This window comes from Patagioenas fasciata, chromosome 3 (genome assembly GCF_037038585.1).
Source record: "Patagioenas fasciata isolate bPatFas1 chromosome 3, bPatFas1.hap1, whole genome shotgun sequence".
NCBI classification, from domain to species: Eukaryota; Metazoa; Chordata; class Aves; order Columbiformes; family Columbidae; genus Patagioenas; species Patagioenas fasciata.
The window spans coordinates 89269963-89297882 of NC_092522.1; the positions used below are offsets into that span (position 1 = coordinate 89269963).

Sequence of the window (27920 nt, forward strand, 5' to 3'; positions counted from 1 at the left end):
TTTGCTGGCGGTAGCAGCTTTCCCTGTGATGGCAAAGGAGTTACACCTGCAGCCAGCAATTACAGCTACTTCGCACTGCCCCCTCTTTCAGGGTAGTCGGAAAGTCGGCAGCAGAGGGCACAGCCTTAAGGCCATTAAGCATTTACACAAATGAGCCAAAGGGAGGATCCGTTTTGAAGAAGTCTGAGAAATAGTGCATGTCAGCTGACTTCCAGAAACTGGGAAATGGTCAGCCTAGCTTCTAAACCTGCAGGTCAGTTCAAGGGACACAAGCATGAAGCAGAAATAAGACTAGCAACTGGTCTAAGCCTCTGGAACAATTTGAAATATGATGCAGGATTTATTTCTCAGCTCATGGAGAAGCTGTGTGATGGAAAAGACACTGTGGGTGAGATTCTGAGCTGAGTTTATGCTCACTACTGTAATGCAGTCGACCATAAATCTGGCCCTTAGGATATGAGGACTATGGCTTATCAGTGGCAGAACAAAATAAGACGTGCAGCGAAACAGAAGTGAAAGTATTAAAAAAAATCTTTTAAGTTATAGTTAGGTGAACTACGTCATAACTAATCCTAATTTAACAATACCAGACTACTGTTGTCTCTCGTATGAAACACAGTTTCAGATAATTTTTCAGTTTTCTGCACATCTTGTACTTCTACGGAAGGCTTTTCCTTTTTCTGATATATATACTGAAAAGGATTTTTATTGCATAGTCATGTAAGGAAGTATTATCACAGTGGGCATGCACAGAGAATGCAGTTTTAACTTCTTAATTCACCACTGTTTGTTTGCTTTTCATTCAGTATGAAACTGTTAACCTTAAAAAAAAAAAAACATAAGCAAGAATATAGCTAAATATTTATTATCATAATCTCATGTTTCACATATTTGCAAGTTCAGTACTGAAACACTATCTAATGCAATGCCTCAGCCAAAGTGGATGTGGCAGACGTTTTGTTTCTTTTTTATTTGATGTCTTTTTCCCTATTGACATTTATGGATGATACAAATCTGAAATTACACATGCAAAAACAATGGTATAGATATTTTATCCCTTTTAATTTTACCATTAATTCTTTGAAATTATTTTACTCATCCGTGAAGTCTTATATTTTAGGAATCTGAAGGAAAAAATTGTGTTGTGTACAGATGCTACACATTTAAATCAGAAGCCAATGACTACAGCAGCAAAATCTGGTTTCATAAAAGTCAAAGACTTCCCACTCAGCAGAGCCAGAATTCTACTTTATAATTTGGGGCTCTGTCCAGCAGGATCTATTTCAGAATTTGTGACTACCCTTCTGCTTTATTAGCATCATCATCCAAATTGCCACGTTCCTGGCTGAAATTCATGGCTAGTTCTGCTGTTTTTTAAGCTATGCTGTTAAGAGCTCTTGAGAAAAATGCTCCAACTGGTTGGCATTAGAAGGAAATGAAAATCTTTTAAGTGGCTATTGTGCATGTCATTTGAATGCACTGGATGACATTTCAACACCAGGCAATGCCTCCTCTCCACCACAGTCATCAAGAGTGGTTTTGGTTTTTTTTCTTTCCATATGAGCACTGAGGTTTCCAACAGCATTGATCCCTCTGCACATTTTTCTATACTTTGTAAAAGCCTCTTTCTTTGAACATATTTCTGCAAACAGAAAGGCTTCAATGTGCTACAGTTTTTTAGCAGCTTGCAGGACTGAGCCCTTGATGTGATTATTTTTATATATATGAAGTAACTCTCATGATCAATGAATGATGTCACGGCTATTGCTTTGAAGTTAACAGCAAAATTTGCATTGGCTTAAATCTGAGCAGGATCAAGGCATGCAGCATCAGAGTGACAACTCTTAATTGGTTTCCATATTTCTCTTTAAATGCTCATGCCTCCTTCCATGCTTTTTCATGAGAGGAGAGCAAAGAGCAAAAGCTGGAAATTGATGTTTTCACCAGCAGTAGGCTGTCACGCTTAACAAATTGTTCTAGTATATTAGTTTATGTGGGCATCCTGTCCTTGATCTGCTCCCGCATTTTCCATAGACAGCAGCAGAAGTTTTACACAAAGACAGAATAAATAACCCATACTTTGCAAACGGAAATACAATACCCCATCTGCAGACAAAAGGCTGGACTGATATAAGTGTTGCAGTACCTTCAGCAAATTCCTATAGACTTGGGTGGAAAATAGATAGCTTTGCTTCTTTGAATTTAAACTATAATTTATACTTGCATTAAAAAAATCTGGGATACATAAAGGCCATATTGGAAGCACAGTCTTTATCTCTCAAGCTAACAGGAAATGAGAGACAGCAATCAGATTTTAACCGGTTTTTCACTTATGATGAGTATCCAACACTCACCGAAGAAAACTTCCTTTCAAAATCTTTTCATCCCAAGTCTGCTCAACGGAGCATCAAAGTGTGTGCGTGTGCGAACAATGTTCATTTGTGTTCTTAAGTGAGCTTGTTTTATTTTGCCATTTACTAAATGCTGGCGTAAAAATTCCTAAAGCAACGTGACTCTCACAACAAACACAACTGACAGACCCTGGCTGGAGAGCACATGCAAGCACAGACTGTAATTGTTCTGTGGTTATTTGAAAGACAGCGGCCAGGGAAACGGGGGTCATTAATTTCTCTGCATATTTTAAACATTTCCAGGGATGTGCTGAAATGTATTAAAAGCACAACAGCCGACATCCGAGGCAGAAACATTAGGAAAGTTTTAGGGGAGGATTTCTGTGTAGGAACAAGAAGGGACAGTTTGGGTTTGACTTCAGTTCAAGAAGGACAGGAAACTGCTTGAGAGAGTCCAGCACAGGGCAACAAAGATGATCAAGGGAACGGAGCATCTCTGTCATTAGGAAAGGCTGAGGAAGCTGGGTCTCTTTAGCTTGGAGGAGACTGAGGGGTGACCTCATTAATGTTTATAAATGTGTAAAGGGTGAGTGTCACGAGGATGGAGCCAGGCTCTTCTCAGTGACAACCAATGATAGGACAAAGGGTAATGGGTACAAACTGGAATACAGGAGGTTCCACTTAAATATGAGAAGAAACCTTTTCTCAGTGAGGGTGCCAGAGCACTGGAACAGGCTGCCCAGAGAGGCTGTGGAGTCTCCTACTCTGGAGTCATTCAAAACCCGCCTGGACGCCTTCCTGTGTAACCTCATCTGGGTGTTCCTGCTCCGGCAGGGGGATTGGACTAGATGATCTTTCAAGGTCCCTTCCAATCCCTAACATTCTGTGATTCTGTGAGTTTGTGACCTTGGCATCAGGGAAAGCAACGCACTTTTAAACTCTTTGCATCTCGCTGTTGCAAAAGACAAGCTGAAGGGCGGCAGAAGCAGCACACCCTCCACAAAGCCAACAGAGAAGTTGTGGCTGCGGGTGGCACCGGCGTTATCCCCGCGGCCCCGGTGAACAGAACACGGGAGCTCCTCTGCCCGGGCCCGGGCCGCCCAACCGAGAAACACAATTCAGTGTTACCTCCCCGCTCCACCCACAGAGCACCGGCACGGGGCGGGCAGCGGGGGAACCGCAGCCCCGAGACCGTCTGTGCGTGGCGGCGGGGGGCGTGCAGCAGCGCCTTGAGCCGGCACCGCCCCCCGCGCTGCGGAGGCAGGTGCACGGGCAGACCTCGCAGGCTCGGCGGGGGCCGCGTTACCCGGCGGGACCCCTCACGGAGGGAGCGGCGGCGCCGCCGGGACCCCATCCCGAGCACGGCTCCGCCGGCGCTGCCCACCCGCCGGCCAGCAGGCGGCGCCGCTCTCACACGGCCAGGCGCGCGCCGCCGCCTCACGTGACCGCGCGGCGACTTCCGCCTCCAGAGGCGCGGGCCCGAGGCGGTCTGTGCCGCGGTAGGAATGGTGGACGGAGACCGTTCTCTCCCGTCACGTGCCTCCTACGGGCGCGGGCGGGCGGCGGCGGGGCGGGCAGAGAGGAAAACCGGTGGGTTGGGCGCAACCACGTGACCCACCTACCCCTCCCCCCCGTCAGTTTTGGCGGGCAGTACGGTGGCCGGGAAGGTTTCCCAGGCAACCACGCCGCCAGCCAGGGAGGCGGCCCTGGCCGGGAGCGGCCCGACGGGACACAGGTACGCTCCCGGTGCCACCCAGGTACGCTCCCGAGGGGCGGCAGCGCTCGGCTCCCAGCCGCATCATCTCCTGTCCTCCGCCGCACGCCGGAGCGCCCCTTCGGGCCGCGGAGCCGGGTCCCGCCCGCCCGCTCGGCCCGGCGCTGGCCTGCTGCCGCTGCGCTTCGCCCGCCTCCCGCCCGGCCCAGAGCCCCCGCGCTGCCAGGGTCGCCCCTCCGCGCAGCACCCGCTGGGCCTCAGCTGGTGCGGCAGGGGAGCGCGGAGCTGCGGTCGGAGTGGGGAGGAGAAGGGCTGTCGGCCCCAGCGCTGCTGCCCGGCCCTGCGTGTGCTGCCGGGGAAGCCGGAGGAGGGTCAGGTCCCGGCTGGTCCTGAAGCTGGGATGATCAAAAGGTCACATATAACGTGTTAGGCCGTACAAGCTTCACTTCATCCCTCAGGTTTAGCCAGACCTTCCCAAAACTTCTGCTTTCTGAGCTGTGCTATGGCAAATATCCCAGCAAGCAGCTTCTTTGCTTTACACCTTGCGAAGTCATTCGTGAGCCTCCAGTTCTAAAGCTGTGGCTGTGAAGTGTACTTCCGAAGGATGTTTGCCTGTAATCTATGGTTATGGAAAGTCTCTGACATATTTTTTTTGTCCTCTTGAAAATAAAGTTTTATATCCTTAGTTTTTATGAAAGCTGTAATTCTAGGGTGGACAGAAGTACGGATAATGTCAGAATAATCAGTTTGTTCTTTTGGCAAGGTTGAAATTAAGCTATTCTCCATTTGCTTAAGTAGTTGCCACAGCTGGCAAACTGTTAAAGCATCTAGTGGTCAGCATGTAGTGTTCTTTGATGTAAAAGTATAAAAGGATACTGGATTATGTGTGTCGTGAGAGGTAACATTCTTAATCTTCTTACCATGTTTTCAGAGATACTGTCCAAGTGCTTACGTAAGAATGCCTTATTCAATTCAAAGTCTGGGCTGTCTCCTATCATTTTTTTTTTAACTGCCAAAGCCAAGTGTCGGGTGGTCTATGGATGAATAAGGAGTGAAAGCAGGAAGCAGTTGTCACAACTCGCCTGTCAAAATCAATTTACTAGGTAGGTAACAGTCCTGTGTACTGAGAGGGCTACATATTGGGAGGTTTTATGTAATGGTAGAAGCATTTCTGCAAATGTTTAGCCCTTTTATGTTTACATAGCACTTTTCAGCCTGGAAGGTGCTAGGGTAGTTTAATACTGCTGTACAAATGCAATTTAGAAGGTACCCATATGTGTTGAGCAGTCTGATATACAAAAGCTTTGTAGCATTTGCAGTGTGGGGTGTATTTTGTACCTGAGAAGTCAACACAGACTTTTGGGAATGGGAGGAGGACAAGTGACATTCACTTTCTGTGTCAGGGCAGATCAACCCAAGTGTCGTCTTCTAATCTTAGAGACTTTCATGCATTTATTGTTTACTGAGTCCTGAGCAAAAGAGAGTCAATGGGATAAAACTCTTAGTGCTAGATGTCTCCAGCTTTGGAGAAGCAGCATAGAGAAGAATTAAAAGCCCCTAAAATGGATGGGAAGTATTACTGCAGTGGATTCATGTTTGATAGTTGAGAAAATGCTTAAATGTGGGTAGCAAAGAGCTGTCTTTTGAAGAAAAATGTAGAGATGGTGAAGAGAATCCTATTTTGTTTATCCCTCAAAGTTTAAATACTGAAACTGTTGTTTTGGAATAAAGTACTGTGATTATGAGGAACATGGGTAATTCAGGTATGTTTGCATTGATTGTCTCGTTCAGTAAATAATTTAGATTAGGGGTGGGAAGAATGAAATTGGGCATCTTGAGGTTTGTTTGGGGGTTTTTTTGCTTATATCTCTCTATGAAAGCAGCAAATCACTAGGCTGCCTCTGATTTCAGAATGTTTTTAATCAACTGTATTTTTATTTTAAATCTTAGTTTTTAAACTCAGCTGTTTGGAAGGTGCTCTGCAGTTGCAGATCATGGCTCATCGATTTTCGAAAGAAGAAATAGATGAGCAGTTCGAAGAGTTTCTGAAAGAGGTATGTTTCAGAGCAAGGTCACATCCCTTTTCTCTATAAAATATGGGAGGAAATTGTGTATGGAAGAATATAAAGTGGAAGATGCAGCTGTGCTTTTATAACGTAATTCACTTAACTGTCTTATGTGTGCCTTTGCAAGGTCTTAACTTCATTGCTAAACTTAATTCACACCATTTTACTGTATTGAAATCAGGAGAACAGTTTTGTGAGTAAATATTTTGTCAACTGCTAGGTTGTATCTTCAGGAAGAGCCCTTGCTTCTTGATTTTTGTTTCAACTTAATTGTGTGTGTTATTTAGTAGCAGAAGCTTCAAATTGATGTATACTTGAAAATGAGATAAAAAGCATTTCCTGTATGTAGTCAGAAGCTACATTTTAAGCATTTCCTTATTTTTCTGTGCAATATCTAATTTCACTGAATTATATTTTAAAATTCTTGTATCAATCCTAACAAAATGAAGTATGTTGTAGTGATTAGAAAATTTTAATTTGATTCCTTTTATTCCTCATGTGCTTAGTGATTCTGAATACGGACAAAATCATGCAAGTCTGTGGATTATGACTTCAGCTAATAATTATCAGACGTGATCAAAAGGCCCTAACTTGCTATAGTTTTTTTGCTGTGTATAGACCTGTAATTTCAGAATTTGTACTTCGGATTATCAAGACACACAGTGTGGTAACCGTGAGATATAATACTGCATACATAAGGCCTTTACTAGGTTATCTTACTGTATACAAGTGTAATAAATGATGGCAGAGAATATTCTTGTGGTCTCTCTTATAAGTAATATATACTTGAAGATTTTTGGATGTAGAGGCTGTGCTACAATTTTCACTTGTGAAAAGTGTAGATGCTAGATTGTATAAAATTTGCACTTTTTACTGTGTAGTAAAGGTCTGTAGTAACCAGAGGCTTCTTTTTCAAGATGATTTTAGCTTTCCCAGGTAGGTCTGCAACTCTGCCTTGACCATGCGGCTTGTGAGGTGTTTTTACAGATACAGAAAAAACGTAACTTTACTGAGCAATACTAAATAGAGAGAACAGAAAACTAAAATGCCATCTGAAAATTAAGATTCACCAATAACTTAAAGGTAGATTTTGGCATTTAATTTGGTGATGTCATTGAGTTAATGTTATTGAATTAACTGAATTTATTAATTTTAGTAAAAATAGAAAATTAGGCTCTACATTTCTGCCAAAAATTCTTTCCTTACTGGTGTTATGAAGGGAGTTGCTCTGGGGAGGAGAAAGGAAGTTTATTCTTTTATTTATTTTGTGCGCCTGACAAAACTCTGCATATGATTGCTTCTAGTATTTGGTTCTGCATTTGGCATGCTCTTCTTGCTCCTTAACTATTGCCCACCCCTAATGCTGGAGTTAGAATAATTCAAAACAGCTATTTTGATTTTTTTTTTTCTAAGTGGTATTTGGCATGTTATAGAGTAACATGTAACTTTTAACAACTCATGTCTTAGTTGTTTTTTATCGTTTCAAACTAAAAGTGTTTATAAATGTGCTTAAACACATATACTGCCAATCTACTCATTAAAAATATGCATTGTTTTATGTTTGGTCAGCTTGGTACAAACCCAAATAACAATGACATTACACTCTGTTACTTTGTATGTATGCATCTTCTGTTATGTCCCTCCCTTTGCTTTTGTTTTTTTTTTTTTTTTAATAAAAACTGTGCAGCCTTTTAATGTTAGAAAGATGAGAAACTTGTGTACTCCTTTGTTTGAAATCACTGTGTAGGTGATGTTTGTGTTGAGAGTGTAACAACAGTGGGGGGAATAGCAAAAACTGTTTCTTAGTAGTTTGAGGAAGACTTAATATTGTTTAAGCAAATCTTTCTGAAAAGAAATGGAGCAGGATGTTGGTTTTTTTCCTTTTAAATAGCTCATAGTGAAACTGCTTTGGGGTGAGGGGTTGTATGAATGTTTGTGATTAAAACATACAAATTTCAAAGAAGGGCTGTGTATACAGTTGGATGATGCAGGTCTAATATAAGGATTAAGCTAAAGTCCTTTCATATGCACTGAACTTTAAAAGCTATCAGTGAAGAGGATTTTCTAGGCTTTTATTATTATATAGAAGAAAACACAAATGTGTAAAAATTACTGCATGTAGGACAGGTCTTTTAATGATCCCTCTACCCAGTCATGCGTATTCCCAACCCTTTTCCTGAATGGCCTGTTGTCATCTATGATTCTTCTCTTCCTCTTCCATTGTCTGTGTCCCCGTGACCCTCCCATTCCCCACCACCAGTATCTTGCTGTAGTGTCCTTCCTCTAGTGTCACTTTGATTTCCCTTAAGTATCATCTATCATATTCATATAGCTCTTAGGTTCTCAGAGTGCTGGCTGTGAAGTTCTCTTGGGACATGCAACATGAGGAGCTCTTTCTAATACACAGTGCTTCAATTAATTGCTTTTTGGTGACACTTCAAGCAAAGTAAAATCAAAAAAACATTGTCTGCTTCTAGTCTTCTACGTTGACTCTTGTTCTACTTGATATTCATGGACAGCTGAGAGGAAGACTTTCAAAAGGCGAGACTATACCATCTTTATTAGAAAATCTAGAATAGTATCTGGAAAAGTAACACTGCATATTAAATGATGCGTGAAAAACATTTTTCTTTTTTTACTAAAAGATCAAATATATGAAATATTGTTTTGTACTAAAATATAATTTGGCTTAGACTTGTTTTATTGAAAAAGACTTGTTTTGTGAAATAATTAGGACAACTGGTCATGAAAGGCTGAGTGTTTTAGATCCAGTCCTTTATTACCTGCTACTTTCTTAAGTTCATTCATGTGTATAGGAGGTAGTAAGCTGATTATGTACCATGTAGTTGTCCCAGTTCTTAAAACTGGCTCTTTTGGCTTTTATTTAAATTGAGATAAAACAACTGGCACTTTTTTTTCTTTTTTCAATCTGTGATTCAGAAAGGATGACTGACTGTTTTATAGAGGAGTAGAATGAAGAAATCAGTGCCAGTAAGTGGCACTGAAAAGCCATTACTGGTCCAAAAAGTTTGTTTATTTATTTTTCAGAATAAGAAAAAAATCTGTAAGTTTCACTGTTGAGACAACCGACATGTTAGGAAAACTGCACTGGTGTTTCTGTGTCGGCATTTCTTTCCCAGCTGCTGCAACTTTACTGTCTGCCGTTGACAAGATGGCTGGACATTGAAAGTTTCCAGAACTTGAGAACAACCTGTGGGAGCTTCAGTTTCTTTAGTTACAGTACTCTGAGGAGTATGAGCATCACTGAAGTTCTGCTTGCAGAATAGAGGATACAGTGAGTCATAAAAGAAAAGGCAAGCGATAACAGAGCTTGGGTCAAGCACCTGTCAATACCTCTTGCTGACAGGAGGCAGCCTGACCTTTGGGGACAATGGCACTAGGACTTGCACTGTGACCAATGTAAGGAAGTTGTTATTTATAGGGCATTTATTAAGAATGTAAAGCTGTTTTGTTCTATGTCACTGAGCCAACTTAAGGAAATTGCAATACATCCTGTTGTCTGACAGTTTCATAATTTATTAAAATTTTGTTTTATTTAAGTGCAAGGCACTTAAATTTTCTTTCTGAGAATGTATGACAGGCATTTAGTGAAACTGTAGTCTCTAAAGATGTTACTGGTTAGAGATATTAATAAGAATACTATTTACTTGTAATTATTTTTTCTTTAAAGGTAGTTTTGGATGATTTGCATTTGATTTATGCATGTTGTTGTTAGGGCCATATAAATTGAAGCATTAGATATACAGTAAAGGTAGGCTTTTGTGGTAGTGCTTTTTATGCAATAGGAGTCAGGCAGCGGACTGAAGAGGCTTGTTTTAATAAAACATCCTCTTGTGTTTTACATATTAAGTACCCACAATCCTGTTGCCTCTAGTGTTCTGTTTATACTATTCTGTTTTCTTATTTGTGACTATTAGAAAAGTGAAGCTTTTGAAATTTTCTCATATGATGCTTTTCATATGTGAATTCTTTGTTTCTTATGCTTTATGGCTTTTGCTAACTCTATTCACTGTGTTCTCTAAGCCACTTTAGGACAATTGGTTTCAACAATTATGGCTAAAAAATTAGATAAAAATAAAAAGTACGCTGCTCTCCTTAACCCCATGTTTACTGTGTTTAAGCACAAAGAATACGTAACACGTAAGATTGCAGTGCACTAGGATTAGTGCAGTAAAAATATGCATTGTTTTATGTTTTGCCAGCTTGATACAATCCCAGATAACAATGACGTTATCTACTCTGTTACTTTATACACATGCATCTTCTCTTATGTCATTTGCTTCTTGTTCACTGTCTGGACAGCTAATTGTGGCTCTGAGCCTGCTGTAAGCCACAAAGAGCTTTACTAAAGGAAAAGAGCAGAGATTAGGTTTTTTTTTAAAAAAAACTACCAAACAAACAAAAAAAGCTGCATCACTTGAAAAAAGTGCTGTTGTCTTTTGAAGTATCTGTAGGTCTTTTCCTTCCTGTTCCTCTTCAGTAACTTGAATTCATAGGATGTTCATACTCATAGACTGGTTTTCTCCATTGATTTAAGCCATCAGTCAGAATTCTCCTGGGTAACTAACATATATGAAATCTTGATACACAGAGTTGGGTAGGAATGGCTCTGGCATTTCTATTAATTTCCATGAAGAAAAAAGTATACAAACAGTTTCTGAAATCTGATTTTCTGGGAGCTAGAATATTGCTTGTGAAGCTTTATTTTTAGAATATTAGTAATGTTGTTCATGCACAAAGCAAGGCCAAGACAAAACTGTTTCTGCCTTACTTCATTATCTTCAGGGATGTATTCAGGATTTTGGTTCTTACATGTTGTAACTAATTGAAAAAGAGCTGATTATACCATTCATTTGAACATTAAGCAGTTAACTTTGAACATATCCAGATTCTGGCAGCAGGATTATTATAGTATGCAGTATTATGCCACATTAATATAGTTATTGTTTCTTACTCGACTTTGTGACTCATGCGAAAAAAGCAGACAGTGTGGAGTAAAGAGAGGCATCTGAACTTGAAAGTCCAGAATTAAGTGGCATAAAAGACAGTTAAACCATGTGAAAATGTAAAAACTGTCTTTAATAGTGGATACCATTGTCTCAGTCTCTTTCAGATGATTCACTTGGAAATTCAAAGAAAAAACCCAGCATTCTTGAGACATTGGGGCAACCCAGGAAGAAAGAACCGAAGAAAAAGGATTCTGTTCCGTGGTGGATATCTGAGGAAGATTTGGATGATGGTGGTAAATAATGTAGTTTTGCAATTTTTTGGCCACAGGAGGTCAGGCTAGTTCTTTCTCATACTTCATATAGGCCTGGTTTAGAACATTACAATGCAAGTTTGTAAAGTATAAAATGGAAATGTATTATTTTTAGATAGATCGTATGCAAGCTGTAAGCAAGTGTTCTGCTGTTTTTCTGTAGATTTCAAGTTATTAAAACTTGTAAATAGTAAGCGCATTATAAAGAATAAGATAATTAGAAAATGTAACTTATTAATTCTGCTGAGATGTTCATAGGTGTGTTTTTTAACCAACTTGTTCTTTATACTGACTTTTAATAGATTTCTGTTTTCAAAACTGACAGGAAAAAGACCAATGTGTATAGTCTTATGCAAATGACAACATTTGCAATAGGTTGGGGAAACACAGAAAAACATTTCAAGAGCAGCTGATTCAAAGATGTATGTCTGTCAGTGTTCTCAGCATTGCCCTTGCCGAGAACCACGGCTCAAGAGGAGGAGCACTGTGATGATGTTTGCTAGTTCAGTATTGACCTGGTCACATAGTTCTGGAAGAAAATATATTACTGTTTGCAAGCTTTCCACCTCTAGTTTTCCATGTCTTCATTGTTTTCTTACTGCATAGTAAAGCCTATGAGTAGTTAGTTTCTATGGAGTGACTGCCTCTTGTTTCTTGTAGTAATTGGTGGCTTCTTGTTGTCATGATTTGTATACCTTGCAACTGGAGCTCAACAGAAAGATCTGGAAATAATTTTTTTCTTATGACAGAGTTAAGATACTGCTGGTAGTCTCCAATTTTAAGCATAGCCCTGTCCTGTCAGTGTTGTCATAGTTGTGAGTCAAATCTGAGTCAGCAGCTGTGCCATTTAGACATAACCCTACAGGTGTTGTCTGGACTGCATATCTACTCTGGCCATTTAAGATGTTGCTGGAAAACTCAGATGGATATGAAAGAGTTCATTTCAGGTAGTTATGAGATACTGTGATTTCATTACAGGTTTTCAGAGAATGGAAGGATGGAGTGTTCTTGCTGGTCAGAGTGTGAGAACTAAGCGGTTAGCATGACCTCTTTTCCCTACACACTATCAAAGAAAATTTTCAGGTGACTTCAGAAGTTCAGCATTTTTCCATGTTTTTTCAGAGATGCTTGAGGCAACCTATAGAGCACTTTGGTGCTTCTCATGCTACTTAAGCCATAAAACACTGGAATAGGAACTTAAAAGGCGTGGCGATTACAAGTTTTAGAGAACAGTGCTTGTGTGGGTTAACTACAATGCAAAGCAGAATCAGAAGAAATAATTAGAACTGGAACACGCTTGATCTGCAGTTAATTGATGTATAAAAGAAAAAGAGATTTCTGGTAAACTTTTTATGTTTGGTTAGTTGGGCTTTTTTGAAGCTTTTTCAAAAAAAGCTTCTCCTTTAACAAGAGAATCTCCTTTACTTGCAGAAGAAGCTAGCCTGTTCATATTCATGCTCTTGATGAAGGGCTGGATTTTTTTCAGAGGGAGTTGAAAGTAATCTGTGTGTAATGCTTTTTGAATCAAAGGTCCAACATGTGTTGGCAGTTGGAAATAGTAAAACTGAGAATACAAGAATGTGGGGCAAATATGCTAGATCCGTGCACTGAATTCTTCCCTGAGCACCATTTTTGTCAGCCAGATTATGTTTAATTTCATCTATTAGCCCGGTTTCACTTGGTTTTGTAGATTAATGGTAAACACCATAGACTATTACTGGTCATTTGGTTGAGAAGTATAAAATACATTTTTAAATAAGTCAACTTATTATTTTAGGCACATTTGGACTCTTCGTTCTTCAGCTTTTAACTGAAATGTGCAAATTATGATTCAGATACTATCTTACATATTTGACAGGTTGAAGACCTACCTCTAACTAATGTCCTTTCTACTTGCTTTTGTCGTTTAAATGATAAAAAAGAAATTGGATAATAACAAGTCCTGTCTTGCTTGCCTGTCCTTGCTGTTTGTCTTATTTTTCAAGATTTTCAAACAAGATTTGTTAAACTGAGAAAAGAGAAGAAACTGGTGGAAAGTCATGCTGAAATAGGGGAAAATAGTGAACAAAAGAGTCCTCATTCAGATTCACAGTCTGGTATTTGCTTAAATATGTTTTGTTATGTTTATTCAATATCAGCCTTGTATTACTAGTGCATTTCCTGTAGAAAATCCCTTGCCAATCATCCATTTTGACCATAGTGTTCTCACTGAAAGCAAGTTGCCACTTACTTCATTTGTCATTTCCAGAAGAAACTAATAACTGTGTGAATTTATGCTCAATTGTCATTACATCGTACATCACTACCTATAGTGAGGTAATAGGACAGACAGTACTGATTGTGAACCTGTTGCGGGGGGAGGAATAACTTTGAACATCTAAACAAAAATCAGTATGTTTATTAAGCAGAAAATCTCTTATGCTTTCTGTATTTCATACTCAAGAAATATTAATATTCACTGCTCCACTTGTTTAGTTTCAAAGACTGCAGTCAGATAAGTATTCTACTTATTTTCTATTTATGTGATTCTTTTCCCTCTGCTGGCCAGTAGACTGCTCAGTTCATGGTGCCCCTGGAATGGAAACAGTACAGCTGGTGTAACAATTGCAAACTAAATTGTTTAATCTGCAGGATTATTTTAATCAGCATCACTTCAGGTTCAACCTTTTGTGTGAAATCGCTTTTCATGCTATCTGCAGAGAAACTCCAAAGAATTATTAAGAGTTACAAATGTTGATCCATGAAATACTTTTGTGTAAATGACAACAGGGATTCACTTGTATGTACTAGTTCAAACATGACTTTGGTCTTAAATTCAAGCAGATTAAAAAAATTTCAGAGAGCCATGACAAATAAATATTTGGCACTTGGTCTTTGGATCGTGTTGGTGATCTGCTATGTAGGCTATAGAACCTTTCCCTGTGTCATCTTTCTAGAGTGTGTGCGCTGCCCTGTTTTCGTAAGTTTCATTTGCATAGAATAGCTATAAAGCATCTTGGTCCGGGAGAGAAACACTCAAACTGAATCTGTTTCTCAAATTAGGCTTAATATTTGGAATGTGAGCAACAGGAGGACTCTGGTAGTTATTTCAAATTACTGTTTTAAAAGGCATCAGGTGTTTGCATTATTTACAGCAGAAGGCCTGCTGTCAGCACTTAGTTTTCCAGTGAACGTTGGAGAATATAAATCTAGAGAAGTGATTCCTCACTAGTGGACTTGGACATCACTTTAGGGAAGAAAAGACTCAGGCATTGCATCAGAATGGATTTTATACCATTTCTCTTTCCATGCTGCACCTGCCATATGTTCGCCGGCTTCCTTTAGTCATTGTGGGTTTCTGAGTTGTGTTGGCTTCTGGCCACACATCCCTGTGTTCCTCTTTCTAGAGATCAGAAGTATTTGGCTTGATCCCCTTGGCTACTCTTGCTCTCTCTTGCAGCAAGGTAAATTGAAAAGACTTGTACCTAAGAGTTTTATGTGTATTATCCAATTTAGAAGTTGCCTTCACCCTGAGAATTTGAACAAGGAAAAGTCTAGTACTGTGCACCTGGCTAGCCAGAGGTATATAATGTGTGTAGTGTGACTATCATCCAACTATCATGAGAAAGCACAGTTTTCAGCATAGGTACTCTTATCTAAAATCAAATTCTACTAATGTGAATGAAAGGCTCTTGGTTTTATTTGCTGCTAAACAAGTCCTCACAAGGCTTTGAGCAAACAACATGCAGTTCTTGCACCTGACAGTGATCAAGACAGTAATAGTTCACATTTATGTACCTATGTTTTTTCACTTTTCTTTGAACCGATCCAGATGCTTGCTTTCAAAACTTGTAGTACAAAACTTCTTCTATTGTTGAAGTAGTTTTACTAGTTTTCTTTGTTCTCAGGTAATATATTGAGCTCTTAGAACAGTGTATTTGAATGCAGCATGTACATGGAGCAAGAAGGAATTTGTCTTTTTAAAAAAGAAAAAAAAGAGAGTTACAGAAGAGTTACAACTTCTGTTCTCAGAAGTTGTAACTATTTACCTTAATTTTTAGTTATAGCTAGAAAATTATAGATAATTCAATCTACAAGAAACTAAACTGCATTACTTTTTCAGAAGTGTCAATTTGAATTCTCACATCTTATCTTTCTCTTTATTCCCTGTCCATTTTGTGTAAAAAATGATAAATGTTTGTGTACACTTAAAAGTAGTTCCCCCTAAACCTTCTTCTAGTGCATCCCGCAGCGAGGCTTTGTCTAAATTCAAAATGCTGGAAAAATTTCATAAGGACAAGAAAGATTTGTACTTAAACAAAGAAGAAAGAAGCCTTACTTCTGACAGTCCAGACGATTCTGAGGGTAACAAATTTACTGTATGTTACATGATATTAAAAAGGTAAAGTAGCTCAATTCTGACAGTAGAAGTTACTTTTTAAATAGATTTTGTAATTGTAAGTTTGAGTCCTTTTTATTTATGTTTTTAAACTTTTCTAGGCAAGTGTTGTGGTTAGAAATATTTTTCAAAGTGAAACTCAGGTTCTTATTTTAAATTATTTCAAGTGACAGGCTTTTGAAAAGAATACTGTATATCATTAGCCTTACAAAATATTGCACATGAAGATATGGGTAGTGAAGTCTTTGAAGTTCAAGAAAACAGCTGCTTCAAGAACTTTTTATGAAAGGTAACAAATATGTCCCCCAAAAATAAATCACTCTTGCAAGCCCCACAGAAATCAGTAGGACTGTTCGAACAGTCAAAAAACCACAGTGAGAAGAGGCCTTGAAACATTCAAGTTGAGGTTTTTTTTCCAAGTTTGATGTTTCTCAGAGTTCAGATTGTGTAGGGCAAGTAAAAAAATACTTTCTTGCCTTCATTAGCAACAGTGGTATTCCTGTAATTGGGGATGTGTGTCTGGGAATTGTGAGTGGCTGAGTTGCAAAACTCAATGGCTGCAAACCAGTATTAGTATTTGATTTTCAGATTATCAAGGGAAGTGCTTTTTTAAAAAAAGCTCTGGTCTGTTTTGAACTGGCAAAATACTTAAAAAATACTAGATAGCTTACATAAATCCCATAAGCCTTCAAGATCAATGTAAGTCTGTTCAGAAAGTTCATTGAGTTTGAGATTATTTAAATAAAACAACTCAGGAAAATTGTTTTCTCTAAAATTTTCTTCTGTTAAACACTCTAATTGTTATTTTACTGAAGTATGTTTCAATCTCCTTTCTTGTAAATCTTACATACGAGGACAGTGACAGTTTATCTTTGATTCTGCTAACATATTCCCATTGAAAAAAAAATAGAGTGTTGAAGATTTGGTAAGATTATAGTTAATCTAAAGATTTGCAAAAATCTTGTGACCTAGCTACAAACAGACTCCTGTTTGCTGTTTTGATAACTAGAATAGAGCACCATCCAGGTAAATAACTTTAACTTACTAACTTTAGCTACCAGAGAAATGGACTATTAGTACCTTTTCACTTCTGTTCAGCATTTTGAGCTTTCTATTTTATACTTTTCAATGTAGTAGCAAAAATATATTTATTTAGGCATAAAGTTTGTATGCGTGTGGAGCTTGAGCTTTAGTCAATGTCTCTGCTATTAATTTGTTGCATGGGAGGCAAGTCAGCTCTGTATTGGGGATGGAGCTGAAGTTAGATATGGTAATGTGGAAGTCATTTCCACAATGTAGAATCTTATGCTCTTTGACTCCTAATAAAGTGTGCAAGAGGACTTTGTCATTGAAATCAATTAAAAAAAATATTCTACTTCTTAAGAGGGAGGCTCTTACAATCTGGATGCACATTGTGAGGGCTGCCCAGTAGGGAAGGAAAAGGTGTTCCTTCCCCACTCTGGGGAGAGGATTCTCCTTTGTTATGACAGAGACAAGTGTGGCGTTTCCTGAAACAGACTTGGCTGGACCTGTATAGAGGACAAAGTGACAGCCAAGAGTTGAAGCACTTGATCAGCATGTGGAAGATGGGTTTAGTGTTCTTGGTTGGAAGGGTCATTAAAGTACAGATCTCGTGCAGTCTCCTGCCAGCAGGAACTGAGCTTCACCACTCCTGGTGTGTTCGGTACAAGGACAAAACTACAGTCTGAATCGTTTGGTCAGACAAAACAAAAAATACTAAGTTTGTTTTACCGATTGGAGGTGCATGTTAGAAAAGATGGACGTGGTTTCTGTTCCCTTCCGTGAGAAAGGCTACATCATTTAATATGTCATTTGATAAAATGCATAAACAGCTTTTCTCCTAGCCTTTCTCCCAAGAGAACCTCTAAAGAATCTAAGTATAAATGTATGTGCGCTAAGGGCAGGTATTGCTTTTTAACTAGTAATGTACTGCAATATTTGGCTTTTGGTTTTCCATAAAAAAAGGCAGCATTCTGTCTGAAAGTAGAATTCACACACGAAGTTGGTAAGGTTATGTTGAACCCTCACAAAAATGAAATTACAGAAAGGAGAGCAACTGCGTGTTGTAGTTGCATAAACATACAGAATGGAAGAGTTGGGTGTTCATCAGTGACGTTTAAGTAACTTTGGTTACTATTTTTTTCCTGAAAGCATTTAATTTGCAACAAATGAAAAGGAATTCCTGGGCCAATGGCTACATTTTTCAAAAGTCTGTACGTAGTAGATGAAACAAAATTAATAGCCTTTTAGCAAAGAAGTGTTAATTTCTGTACAGGGTTTGTGTATGTGATTGTCCTCCATAAGTAGTCAGTTTTTACAGTTGTAGTTGCCCTACACTGGACTATAAGTTTGTGTTCAGATATGAAGGATGGCAATAAAACGTATATAATAGACTAATTAATTGTAATTAAACAAGATTTATGAATCTCATAATAGAAACTGAGTTTAAATTAATGTGATTTGTGAGAGGGTATCTTTGTAGTTGCAATATGAGCTTAAAATTGGTGGTTCTGGAAGATGACTGGAAGACTGAAGTGTCATACGAATAGCTTTTAGATGATAGTCAGGAATATTGCAACTCTTTTTTCCTAGGGATGCTTGGAGCCACTGGAAACTTTGTCAAGATACAGAACACTTCACAGCCTACAGAGGAAATTGATGAGAAGATGCAGCTTCAGAAAAGTAATGGGGTTCTTTTCTCCTTAAGTAGAGACAGCCTGGAGACAAATGGTGAGAACTGAGAGTACAGCCATTTCATGAAGTTAGCTAGATCTAAATAAACTGTAATTACAAACTAATTCATTGCAAGTCAGGATTCTTTGCTTCTGTCAACTGCATCTCATGAGCTGAAAGCTCCTGGTACTAGCTTATGATTATTTCCTACTGTGCATCTGTCCATAGTTGTTAACTATTATGACTATCATATGTGGACATACAACACAGACACAATTAGTTTATTCTTTGTTTTGAAATTTAGATTCGGTTTTAGCTTCTGGGCCTAATCAAAGTGTTGTGGGAGTTGGATTGGATACCTTGGAAGAGCAAGAAGAAAAAGAGATCTTCTTTGCCAAACTTGAACAAGAAGCTTCCTCTACTATTGATTATTCAAGACTAAATAAAGACCTGGATTCCCATGATTCTGTATTACTAGCACCATTTGTACGGTAATTCAGAGGGAAGAAAAGTTGTGGGCTATATTACTGGTCACATGTGATGTGGGTGTCTGAATACCGTGGCCACTGAAATTTTGTTGGACAAGATACTGTATGATTTCAATCAGTTTTTTGTTTGTTTGTTGTGGTTTGATTGATTTGGTTTGGGGACTCAAGTGACTTTACTAAATAAAATAATGAAGTGAGAGCATGACTTGGTGATGAGTGGACATAGCTACACACTCTTGTGCATAGCTCAGTAATTACAAGTTGATTTAACATTCTTAATCGTAAAGTGTAAGTAAATGAAGAGTTAACAGTGGATAATGACAAGGAAGTAGATCAGGAAAGATTCTGTGTCTCCTTGGACATGGTGTTTCAAAGGAATCTAGAGGAAAGATACAAAATCTCCATAGACTAGGATGATCCATGTATGATCAGTTATGTGAAAATAAGCTCAAACATATGTGAGAAAAATGGGTCAAATCAGGCTGCTGTTCCTAAAAATGCTGAGTGCAAAGGAAACTTCCAATATGAAAACAGTTGGAGGGTCAGAATTCCAGAGAGTTTTAGGTAAGGGCAAAACATTAACTTTACAGGAAAAGGGGAAACAGAGGAGAGATGTTGGGGTTTTGTTTGGTTGGGGTTTTTTAGTGCAGAATGAGAAGGTCAGAACAGGAAGCAAACCTGATAATAAAAATTTTTTTTAGAAGCAAATGTAGATGTTGGAGGGAATGGAGAAAGGGAGTGATTTAAGAGTTAGATTGAGAGTTTTAACCATGGACAGTTGTAAAAACTTAAATGTCAGCAATTACTAAAATAAATATTTATCCACCTTCCTTACCTATGATTTGATATGATGGACAAATCCAGATTCTTAATTTTATTGCAAATTGTAAGAACCATCAAAATTTAGAATTAGAGAAAAAAAACCCTCTATTTTTGCTGTCTATGAAGAGAGTAAAATTTTCACTTTGTTTCTCAGAAATGAAAAAACTGAAAAAGGCGAAGAATCCACACATGAAGAGAAATCTGGTAATACCTTCTCTCTAAATTGTTAATTTGAAAATTCTTGGGTTTTGTTTTTTTCTTTGTGTACCCTAGGAATTGTAAGAACCTCATTAAACAGAATAACAGAAGTGAAAGACGTGGATTAGTGCTCCAGTTCAAATGCAAAATCTTCAGAAAATGTCACAGCAGGGTGTCAAAGGATAGTGCAGGATCTTCCTGTTAGTAGTGGGATGTAAGTTCAAGACCCAGAAAGAGAAAGTTGTAATCCAGTCTCGTGGCTTGTTCTATTCTCTGTGTTGCCTTCAAAGCTTGTCAGGAAACTTGACTCTCTAGGTTTCAGATTCACAAGACAGCCCAGCATCCTCACTGAACTTTTTTGTTCTGAGGAACATGGAAACCAGTTAACTTCTGTTCCCATATCACCCTGACCATTGTAGGTAAAGCTTTTATTTATCTGAAAGCTAATATAATTTTCATATTAATGATTTGCATTTATCCGTAGTTCTCACATTGGCCTTTTCATCTGCCTTTGCATTACAATGCTGCAGCTGGTGTTCAGACAGAGGGTTTCAGGGGTTTGCTTTTGGTTTGTAGGTTTTTGTTTTTAAGTGGATTTTTAGTCTGTTGTCACCAATATCTAAAAGAAGAACAGCAAAAAAACTCAAGCAACTGTCAATCAAAAACTGAAGAAGATTACTCTGATGTTGAAATACATCTTAATATTTGAGTTACTCTGACATCTCAACTGTTACCTGTATATCTTTTCATACCTGAGTTTGATCTCTGTAATCAGCAGTATTACTCTTACCTGATCACTTTCCTGAATTTCCATGGTATTTGTCTTTCACCTGTCTTTCACTTGTCCTCTCTTTTATTTCACTCTTCATTGCTAACACATAACAGAGTGTATTCCTGTAGTTTAATCAACAGATTGTTTGTTCAAATTTATATATTTAGCTGAACTGTTGAGAAGTACTGTTGTCAGGCTCAAACTTCCCAAATATAAAAAGACTATATTTGTACACCTTAATCACGGGCAATCTTTTCTCCTTGCAAGGTTGATTACTCTGTAGATTGCAAGAGGCCATGACAGTTGCAGCAGAAATGGTACAACAATTTGGTAGCCTTTTTGTGGATGAGAAGATTGAAATTACTTGATTATTATGGTCAGTTTTATGAAATTGTTACCTCTGATTTTTAGCTCAACTGTTTCTATGGAATACCTGGAATGACCCATCTCTGTGTGTTTTGCATGGTTTGGTTTAGTCTTTGCCATGAAATAACAAAAAAAATTGTAGATAACACATGTACAGGAATATTGTAAGCATCGTGTATGTCTTAAGTCAGTATAAGAGAGCTGTTCTCGTGGTCCAAAACCAAAGAGAATGCTCATATAGTTTTTTTTACATATGAGTTAGAAAGAACACATTTTAAACCAGGGTTTGCAATGCTGCTACATTTAAGGCAGGATGTAAAAAGGGACTATATAAATGTAACTGCTCCTACGTTTATACAATCCTAAAATTATATTCAGCCCTTGGAGGGCAACCGCAAGGCTGATGTGGCCCCAGGTGAAAATGAGTTTGACACCCCAGATTTAAGGGATAAAGATAATGCAGCCACTGAAGCCTGGAGCCGCAGGGGCTGAGTACAGGAGATACAGCAACAGGGAATGATAACTTGTGGAAGGATCTGGGTAGCTGAAGGAAAAGCATTTGGCTTGCTTGTAAAATTCATTCTCTGACACAATGATGCTTACTCTTGAGGCTGGCTGTCGAATCACCAAAGCAGGTTAGAGGAAGCAGAATTACAGATTCTGAGCCCAAAAACTGCTGGAGTTGTCAAGGTGGATGTACAGAGTACTTCGTCTACTGGGGGAAAATTGCATCATTTCACCCCTAAGTGAGAGAAAGTGATGGAATAAAAAGGGTCAATTAAAGTACACCTTGAGGAGACAGAGGTAAAGTATATCTGATCATAAGACAAACTTAATTTGAATTTAGAGAGATTACTGTAGTTTTAGTACCTCACCCAGTCTCTCAACCTTTCTGTTGCTTTTGTGAAAGGAGAAATAGTGGCAGTAGCTGTTCTTAGACAAGAGATTGGGGAAGAGGAGATAGCTTTCTCTTACTGTTTGATCTTCCTTGAATATTCATTCTACTTGATATTTATTTTACTTTTTAGGCAGCTACAGTGAAGATTTTGAAGAAGAAACAGATGATAATCCTGTTTTGAAAACTGAGGGAAGTCAGGTGAATCAGAATATCATGTCAGGAGTTGATTTAAGCCCTCAACAACAGGTATGACTTACTTAACATTTATATGACTTGCATGAATTGTAAAAGCTCTGCAATGGATAACTGTAAATATAGTAAACCTTTATATAATATGTACTGTCTGAAAGAAAATAATATAGTGGTTTTGGGACTACTTTGTTCGATTAACAGTATACACTTTCCTGTGATAAATCAACTGAAAGGATTAAATTCTTGACAGGGTTTCCTGCTTACTCCTTTGAATTAAGAGCTGTGGAGTTTACAAATGATGAGCTCTGGTTGGAGCCTCAGCCACAGAATGGGTAGTGATTAATCTCTCACTTGGAGCTATTAAGGTGATGTCTACAGTAGCAGGTGACACAGACTGAGGGGGGTAGTTCTGTACAGAGGAGCACTTTGGACACAAGACCAAAAGTCTACTCTGCCTGAGCATTGGTATCACTGTGATGTAGCTTAGTCAGGGATTTGGATGTGGAGCACGTGTGGCTGGAGCACAGCAGGCGCATTCCTGGAGCACACCTTCCAATTTGCTTTTTTACAGAAGTAGTCCATAGAGCACCACGTGTTAATCTATAATAGATAAAATGTTTTTTTAAATTATTTTTAAATAAGTTGATTAGGATAATATTTAAAATAAATGTCTGAAAAGAACAAATAGAATTGAAGTGTAATGTACTTGCTGTTACGTTATTTTCTTTTGTCAAACTATAATAGAAGAGAACTAGGGAGGTACACAAATATTGTTCCATTTATGCAGAGTAGCACTTAGTTCCCAATCACTTGGGAGAGGGTTCATAGAGTACAGGATGTTGAGGACCTTTTGGCATCCTAAGGAGAGTTTTAGAGAAACGCATGTTCTTGGAGCACCATGAAGTGCTTAGTTCAAAGTTCTAAGAACTGTTCTTAGGTTTTGAACCAACTTTTAGAGTTCATCCAGATGTGGTAGGGTTTTTTCCCTGAGATTCAAAAAGTAATATTATTTTTTCTCTGTTTTTCTTAGGAAGAAGCAAATGCTGGCATGCTAGCTAAAGGTAAAATATAAACTTTGATCAGTAGGAGAATACTAAATGTAACTTTCTGAAACTTTCTTACCAGATTTTTACTACTTTGATGTTTTTCATCTTATTTTACTGTGTTCTACTGAAAATCTGTGTGAAAATGGTTAAAAATTAATCTACATGTTAGCACTACAAAGTGATTATCAGTGTCCTATTTTATTTTACTGCATCTAGTCAGCACTCAGATTTTGGTGCTTGCAATCAGAATTAATCAGTTTACCATTAATGGCATTTAGAATAATCTCTATAGCATTTTTTGCATATTTGGTACATCGAAGTAAGCTTTGGTAGTCTTCTACTTTCAGTGTAAACAGAGTATAAATAAGAAAGTTTGTTTTCTTTAACATTTACCTTCTTGGTTTTAGTTGTATTACTTGATTCACAAGACTCAACTACAGAATTTCCAAAGGCTATTGAAACATCAAATGTAGCTCTAGGTGAACATGATCTACCTGAAGAAGTCAGTGGAATTGAAATGAATGAAGCAGGTAAGGGTTGCTGTAAAACAAAACATGCAACAAAACCCAAACACCCAAATCTTTCTTTAGTAGAACAGATGGCTCTGATGTCTTCATTGTTCTTAGGTTATCACTGAACATGGCTTTTAGTAACAAATCTTGAAAGGAGGAGAAAATATTTCAGGGAAAAAGTAATGCTTCTGCTCAAAAGACACCTTTTTACACTTGGTAACTGTAAAGCTGCTTTTGACATTGCAGTTTGATTTTTAAATACCCTCTCCTTTTGTTGTTCATCATAGCTAAAATTCTTTGACGGCATTGAACACAGTTATAAAATACATTTTCTTATCAAATTTTGTAGCACAGTATATCCCACTTATATCCAAAGTATGTCTCTGATGGCATCTGTTAAATGGTTATATCACATATGCTGTTAGTTTTAGTATTGTTAAAATATTGAGGCGAGGGAGAGGGGCGGAAAGGCATGCAAACTGCAGATGAGACTATTTTGTATGTACTAATTAACTTGGCAACTGTTTATAGTAAAAATGAGATTGTTTGGGGTTTTTTTTCATAACTGAAATCACTATTCTCACCACATAATAGACCAAGCTAGTAACTGAAACACGGGCTCCAGTGAGATGTTTCCCAAACCAGAAAATCCTGTAGTATTTCTTATGAGCCTGCATTTTTCACAGGCACTTCCTATGGACGAACCACTAGTGACATTGAAGCGCTACACCAAGCATACCACCATATTGATCAGTCTTTGAGAGACACTGATGAACAAAAATTGCAGGATTCTGCAATGGCAATCTCAGAATGCTTAGTGCAAGGTGCTTCACAAAATAATGATGTCTATCCAAAAAACATGTCAACTATTGAATCAGGTAAATACCTCAAAGGAAGGCATGTACTATGCAAGCATGTAAAATGGGTGAACTAGTAATATCTTTAATACTTTATGAAACATTTTTAAATGTTGTCCTTTTTACAAATATTTTTTCTAAGTTTTTTGATGCTGTTTCTTAATTTTTTTTTACTGTTTTGCACTAATTAGACTTACCTACTGTGGAAGAATTGATGAAACCAATTAAAGGGCATTCATGTAATATCCAAAGTTTTGATGTGGAGCCTGAAAGGTACTTATTTCAGAATGCATTTTAAAAATTGTAGTAACTTAAGTACCTTAACTATTTGTGAAAAACAACTTGGTAAATAACTCATCTGTCTTTTCCCTAATTCTGAAATTTCGTTATGACTTGCACTGGCATTATGGCATCTGTGGTGAATTGTAAAATGAATATACAGGGTTAATTGGTTTAGAGTAGGGATTCCCAAACTTTGAGTGATAAGCAGCAATGTTTGCCAAATCATTTGGAGGAGTGTTCCTCACTCTCACAGCTGCCACAGCTAGGATCTCTGCTTTCCCAGTCTTCTACTATTTCCTGTCCCCAACACAGATTTCAACCCAGCTTCCATAGTCTGAGATCAAATCCTCTTATTCTGCTTAATCTTGTGATTCTTACTAACCTGTGCTCCATACCTCCCTCTGGTTTGCTCTAACTGTTGTGTCTAACAGAGAAAGCACAGGTCCTGGAACTGTCAGAAATAGGTTATGTTTAGCAAATGATTTTTGGGAACTTACTGTGTAGCTGCACCTATCAGAAATTACCATTCATTGTTTTAATAGCATTAATTGCATGCTTGTGGGTGTTCATTTTGTAGCCAAGTTTGGTACTTCCACAAAAACAGTCACCACTGGGAAATGGCTGTTTTCCCACAGAGTAGGAGTTAATCTGTGTAAATAAATCTGCAAGGCTGTTCTTTAAGGGAGCCTAGTGGCTCTTTCAAATTCAAGCAGTCTTTACAGCTGATACCTAGAGGAAAAATGGCCCACTCTTTCCAGAGTGATAGAAAAGCAGAAGGTAAAAGTCTTACTATATATGATGTTATTCCTTTCTTTTGTAGTCCTGTGAAACTGGTAGGCAGCACAGCAAATGACCTCTTCAGCCACTCACCCTTTAAGGAGCACCAGAATAACACAGCTTGGGAGACAAACTTATTTGAAAAATTTAACAGAGAAGAGAGCATCTTGCTGCAGAGAGCTGTGAATGATAATAACTTTCAGAGGGTGACTGAGAAAGAAATTCAGACCAGTGAATTGCAGCCTGATGTGCTAAGAGAAAAAATAGCACAAGACTCTCTGCTTTCACCAAAAGGCAACAAAACTAAACAAGTGAGTAATATCAACCAAATTTTTATTATGTGGAAACACATTGAAAATATATATGTTTTAGACTGCCAGTCATTTGATTATGCTCTTATGTTTAGAAATTGAGAGACTGTTGCTGTTTTTCTTGAAGATTTCATGTTACCATTGCTATTGCTAGAGGTAGCCAAATCAGTGGATTTTGGGACCAGCAGGATTCTTGCTGTCCCAGCCCCATACACACAAGGCTCCTGTGGTTCCATGTCCCCAGCTCAAGCCAGTAGCGAGTCTGGACATGTGTTGTCTTGGGTGGAACCTGTATTAACACACACAGGCTCAAAACAGAGAACAAACTGTATCTATGGAGAGAACAGCTAGAAATAGTTCAATAAGAATATAGAAGAGACTGTAATGATCAATGTAGGATTTAGACAACCGTACTGACTAGCAACCTGGTCATGTCACCAGCTTCTTTAATCTTGTTTTCCCTTTGTTTCCCACACTTGTTCCTATCTGATCCACTGCGATCTCTCCCTTCACCTGGTTTTTATCCTTTCCCCTAACATCCTCTAAGTTTTGCATGTTCTCACAATCCTCTCAAACATTCCATAACAAGATTTATACAATCTGAAATCTTGTCATTTTAATACAACTTCCCAGAACAACTAAATGGAGCCAGTACAAAATACTTGAACTATGTGTATTTGCAAAGCAGAAAAAATATGTAAAATTACATACTATTAATTTGGTTAAAAATAATTCTTCCTTCTGCCCCAAGTCTTACAGCTGTGTAATTCTGATAACTGGTTCTATGTTCTTTTAGTAGTGAAAGCTACCTTAAGATCACACTAGAGACTAAAACTTATTTTAAACAAATGTGCCCTATCACAGGCTCTTCAGTGTTATTCCTTTAAGAATAAGAGATCAGAATCAGTGACAACTAAACCAGTGTCATACAAGAACATCAGAAGTCCAGCATCTTTACATAAAAAGAAATCTTCATATGGTCCTCCTGGGATGGTTAGAAGTTCTGGGTATGGGAAACCCACTTCAGTCTCAAAACAGTCTTTTCCAGCTAATGAAAAGAAAGCACCAAAAGAAACTTTCAAAAAGACCAGTGTGAAAGCCAAAAGTCCTGCAGATAGAGCAAGATATAAAGGTAATTCTATCATAAGAAATCTGCATTTTAAGAGCCAGAGAGCTTTACTGTTCATGCTCACGTTTAAGGAAAGGAAAAAAAATTCCAAGTGTTATAGAAGAAAGATAACCCAAACACAATCAAGTACTGAGTTTTTTCTGTATCAGCATGAAGTTACTGGAAGAGAGACTTTTAAATAAAGCTTTGCACTGTAGTCTTGTTTCATTTCCACTAACATATACCGCTATGTTTGAGACTTACCTATTATTCATCAGTAGGACCAAAGCAAGAAGAAGCTGATGTTCAGCAATAAGTATCTACAAGTTACTTTTTCCTTTACAGTAAATGCAAAAATGTGCTGACACACTAACTTCTGTGTGTGATGCGGATTTCTGTTCTTAGCTGCTTCTATTTATCTTTGCTTTCCTAGAGTACAAACAAAGCACTAACAAGAAAGTCCTATTTTCTGTTCATGTCTCTTGTGACACTAAGGAAAGGAGAATACCAGTGTAGTCTTGTGAAAGCTGAGTTGCAAGTAAAGGACTGAACTTCTTTATTTTTGTTGTTAAGCCTGAAGAGTTTCTTGAGATAATTCAGCTTAGTGTCTTTGCAGACACTGTTTGCTGTCTCTGAGACACAAGAAAATACAAATGCCCAGGTTTTAGCACACTTCTAACATGTAATGCCTTTAAAAACCCTGCAAGTAGTGTTAGGAAAAGCAGTTTAGGTTTATGTTGCCCATTTTAGGGAGATGCTTCATTGGCAGCTGTCAAACTAACGGACCTTAGTTCCTCAGTGCATTGC

General features: G+C 38.2%; 1 protein-coding gene across 5 annotated transcripts in view; it reads left to right on the forward strand.

Moving 5' to 3' along the window:
* Positions 1-3841: 3841 nt before the first annotated feature.
* Positions 3842-27920, forward strand: part of CEP162 (centrosomal protein 162) — a 46306-nt gene continuing 22227 nt past the window's right edge. Inside the window, exons 1-14 of one of the 5 annotated variants that reach the window (XM_071806794.1) lie at positions 3842-3941; positions 4997-5168; positions 6016-6119; positions 11256-11394; positions 18404-18541; positions 18789-18975; positions 19949-19998; positions 22159-22274; positions 23251-23281; positions 23674-23796; positions 24465-24656; positions 24827-24908; positions 25738-26005; positions 26870-27137. In XM_071806794.1, the coding sequence (XP_071662895.1) occupies positions 6060-6119; positions 11256-11394; positions 18404-18541; positions 18789-18975; positions 19949-19998; positions 22159-22274; positions 23251-23281; positions 23674-23796; positions 24465-24656; positions 24827-24908; positions 25738-26005; positions 26870-27137 (1654 nt within the window). In that variant the 5' untranslated portion in view covers positions 3842-3941; positions 4997-5168; positions 6016-6059. The other 4 variants (XM_065833671.2, XM_065833672.2, XM_071806795.1 and 1 more) reach the window with 4 other exon arrangements.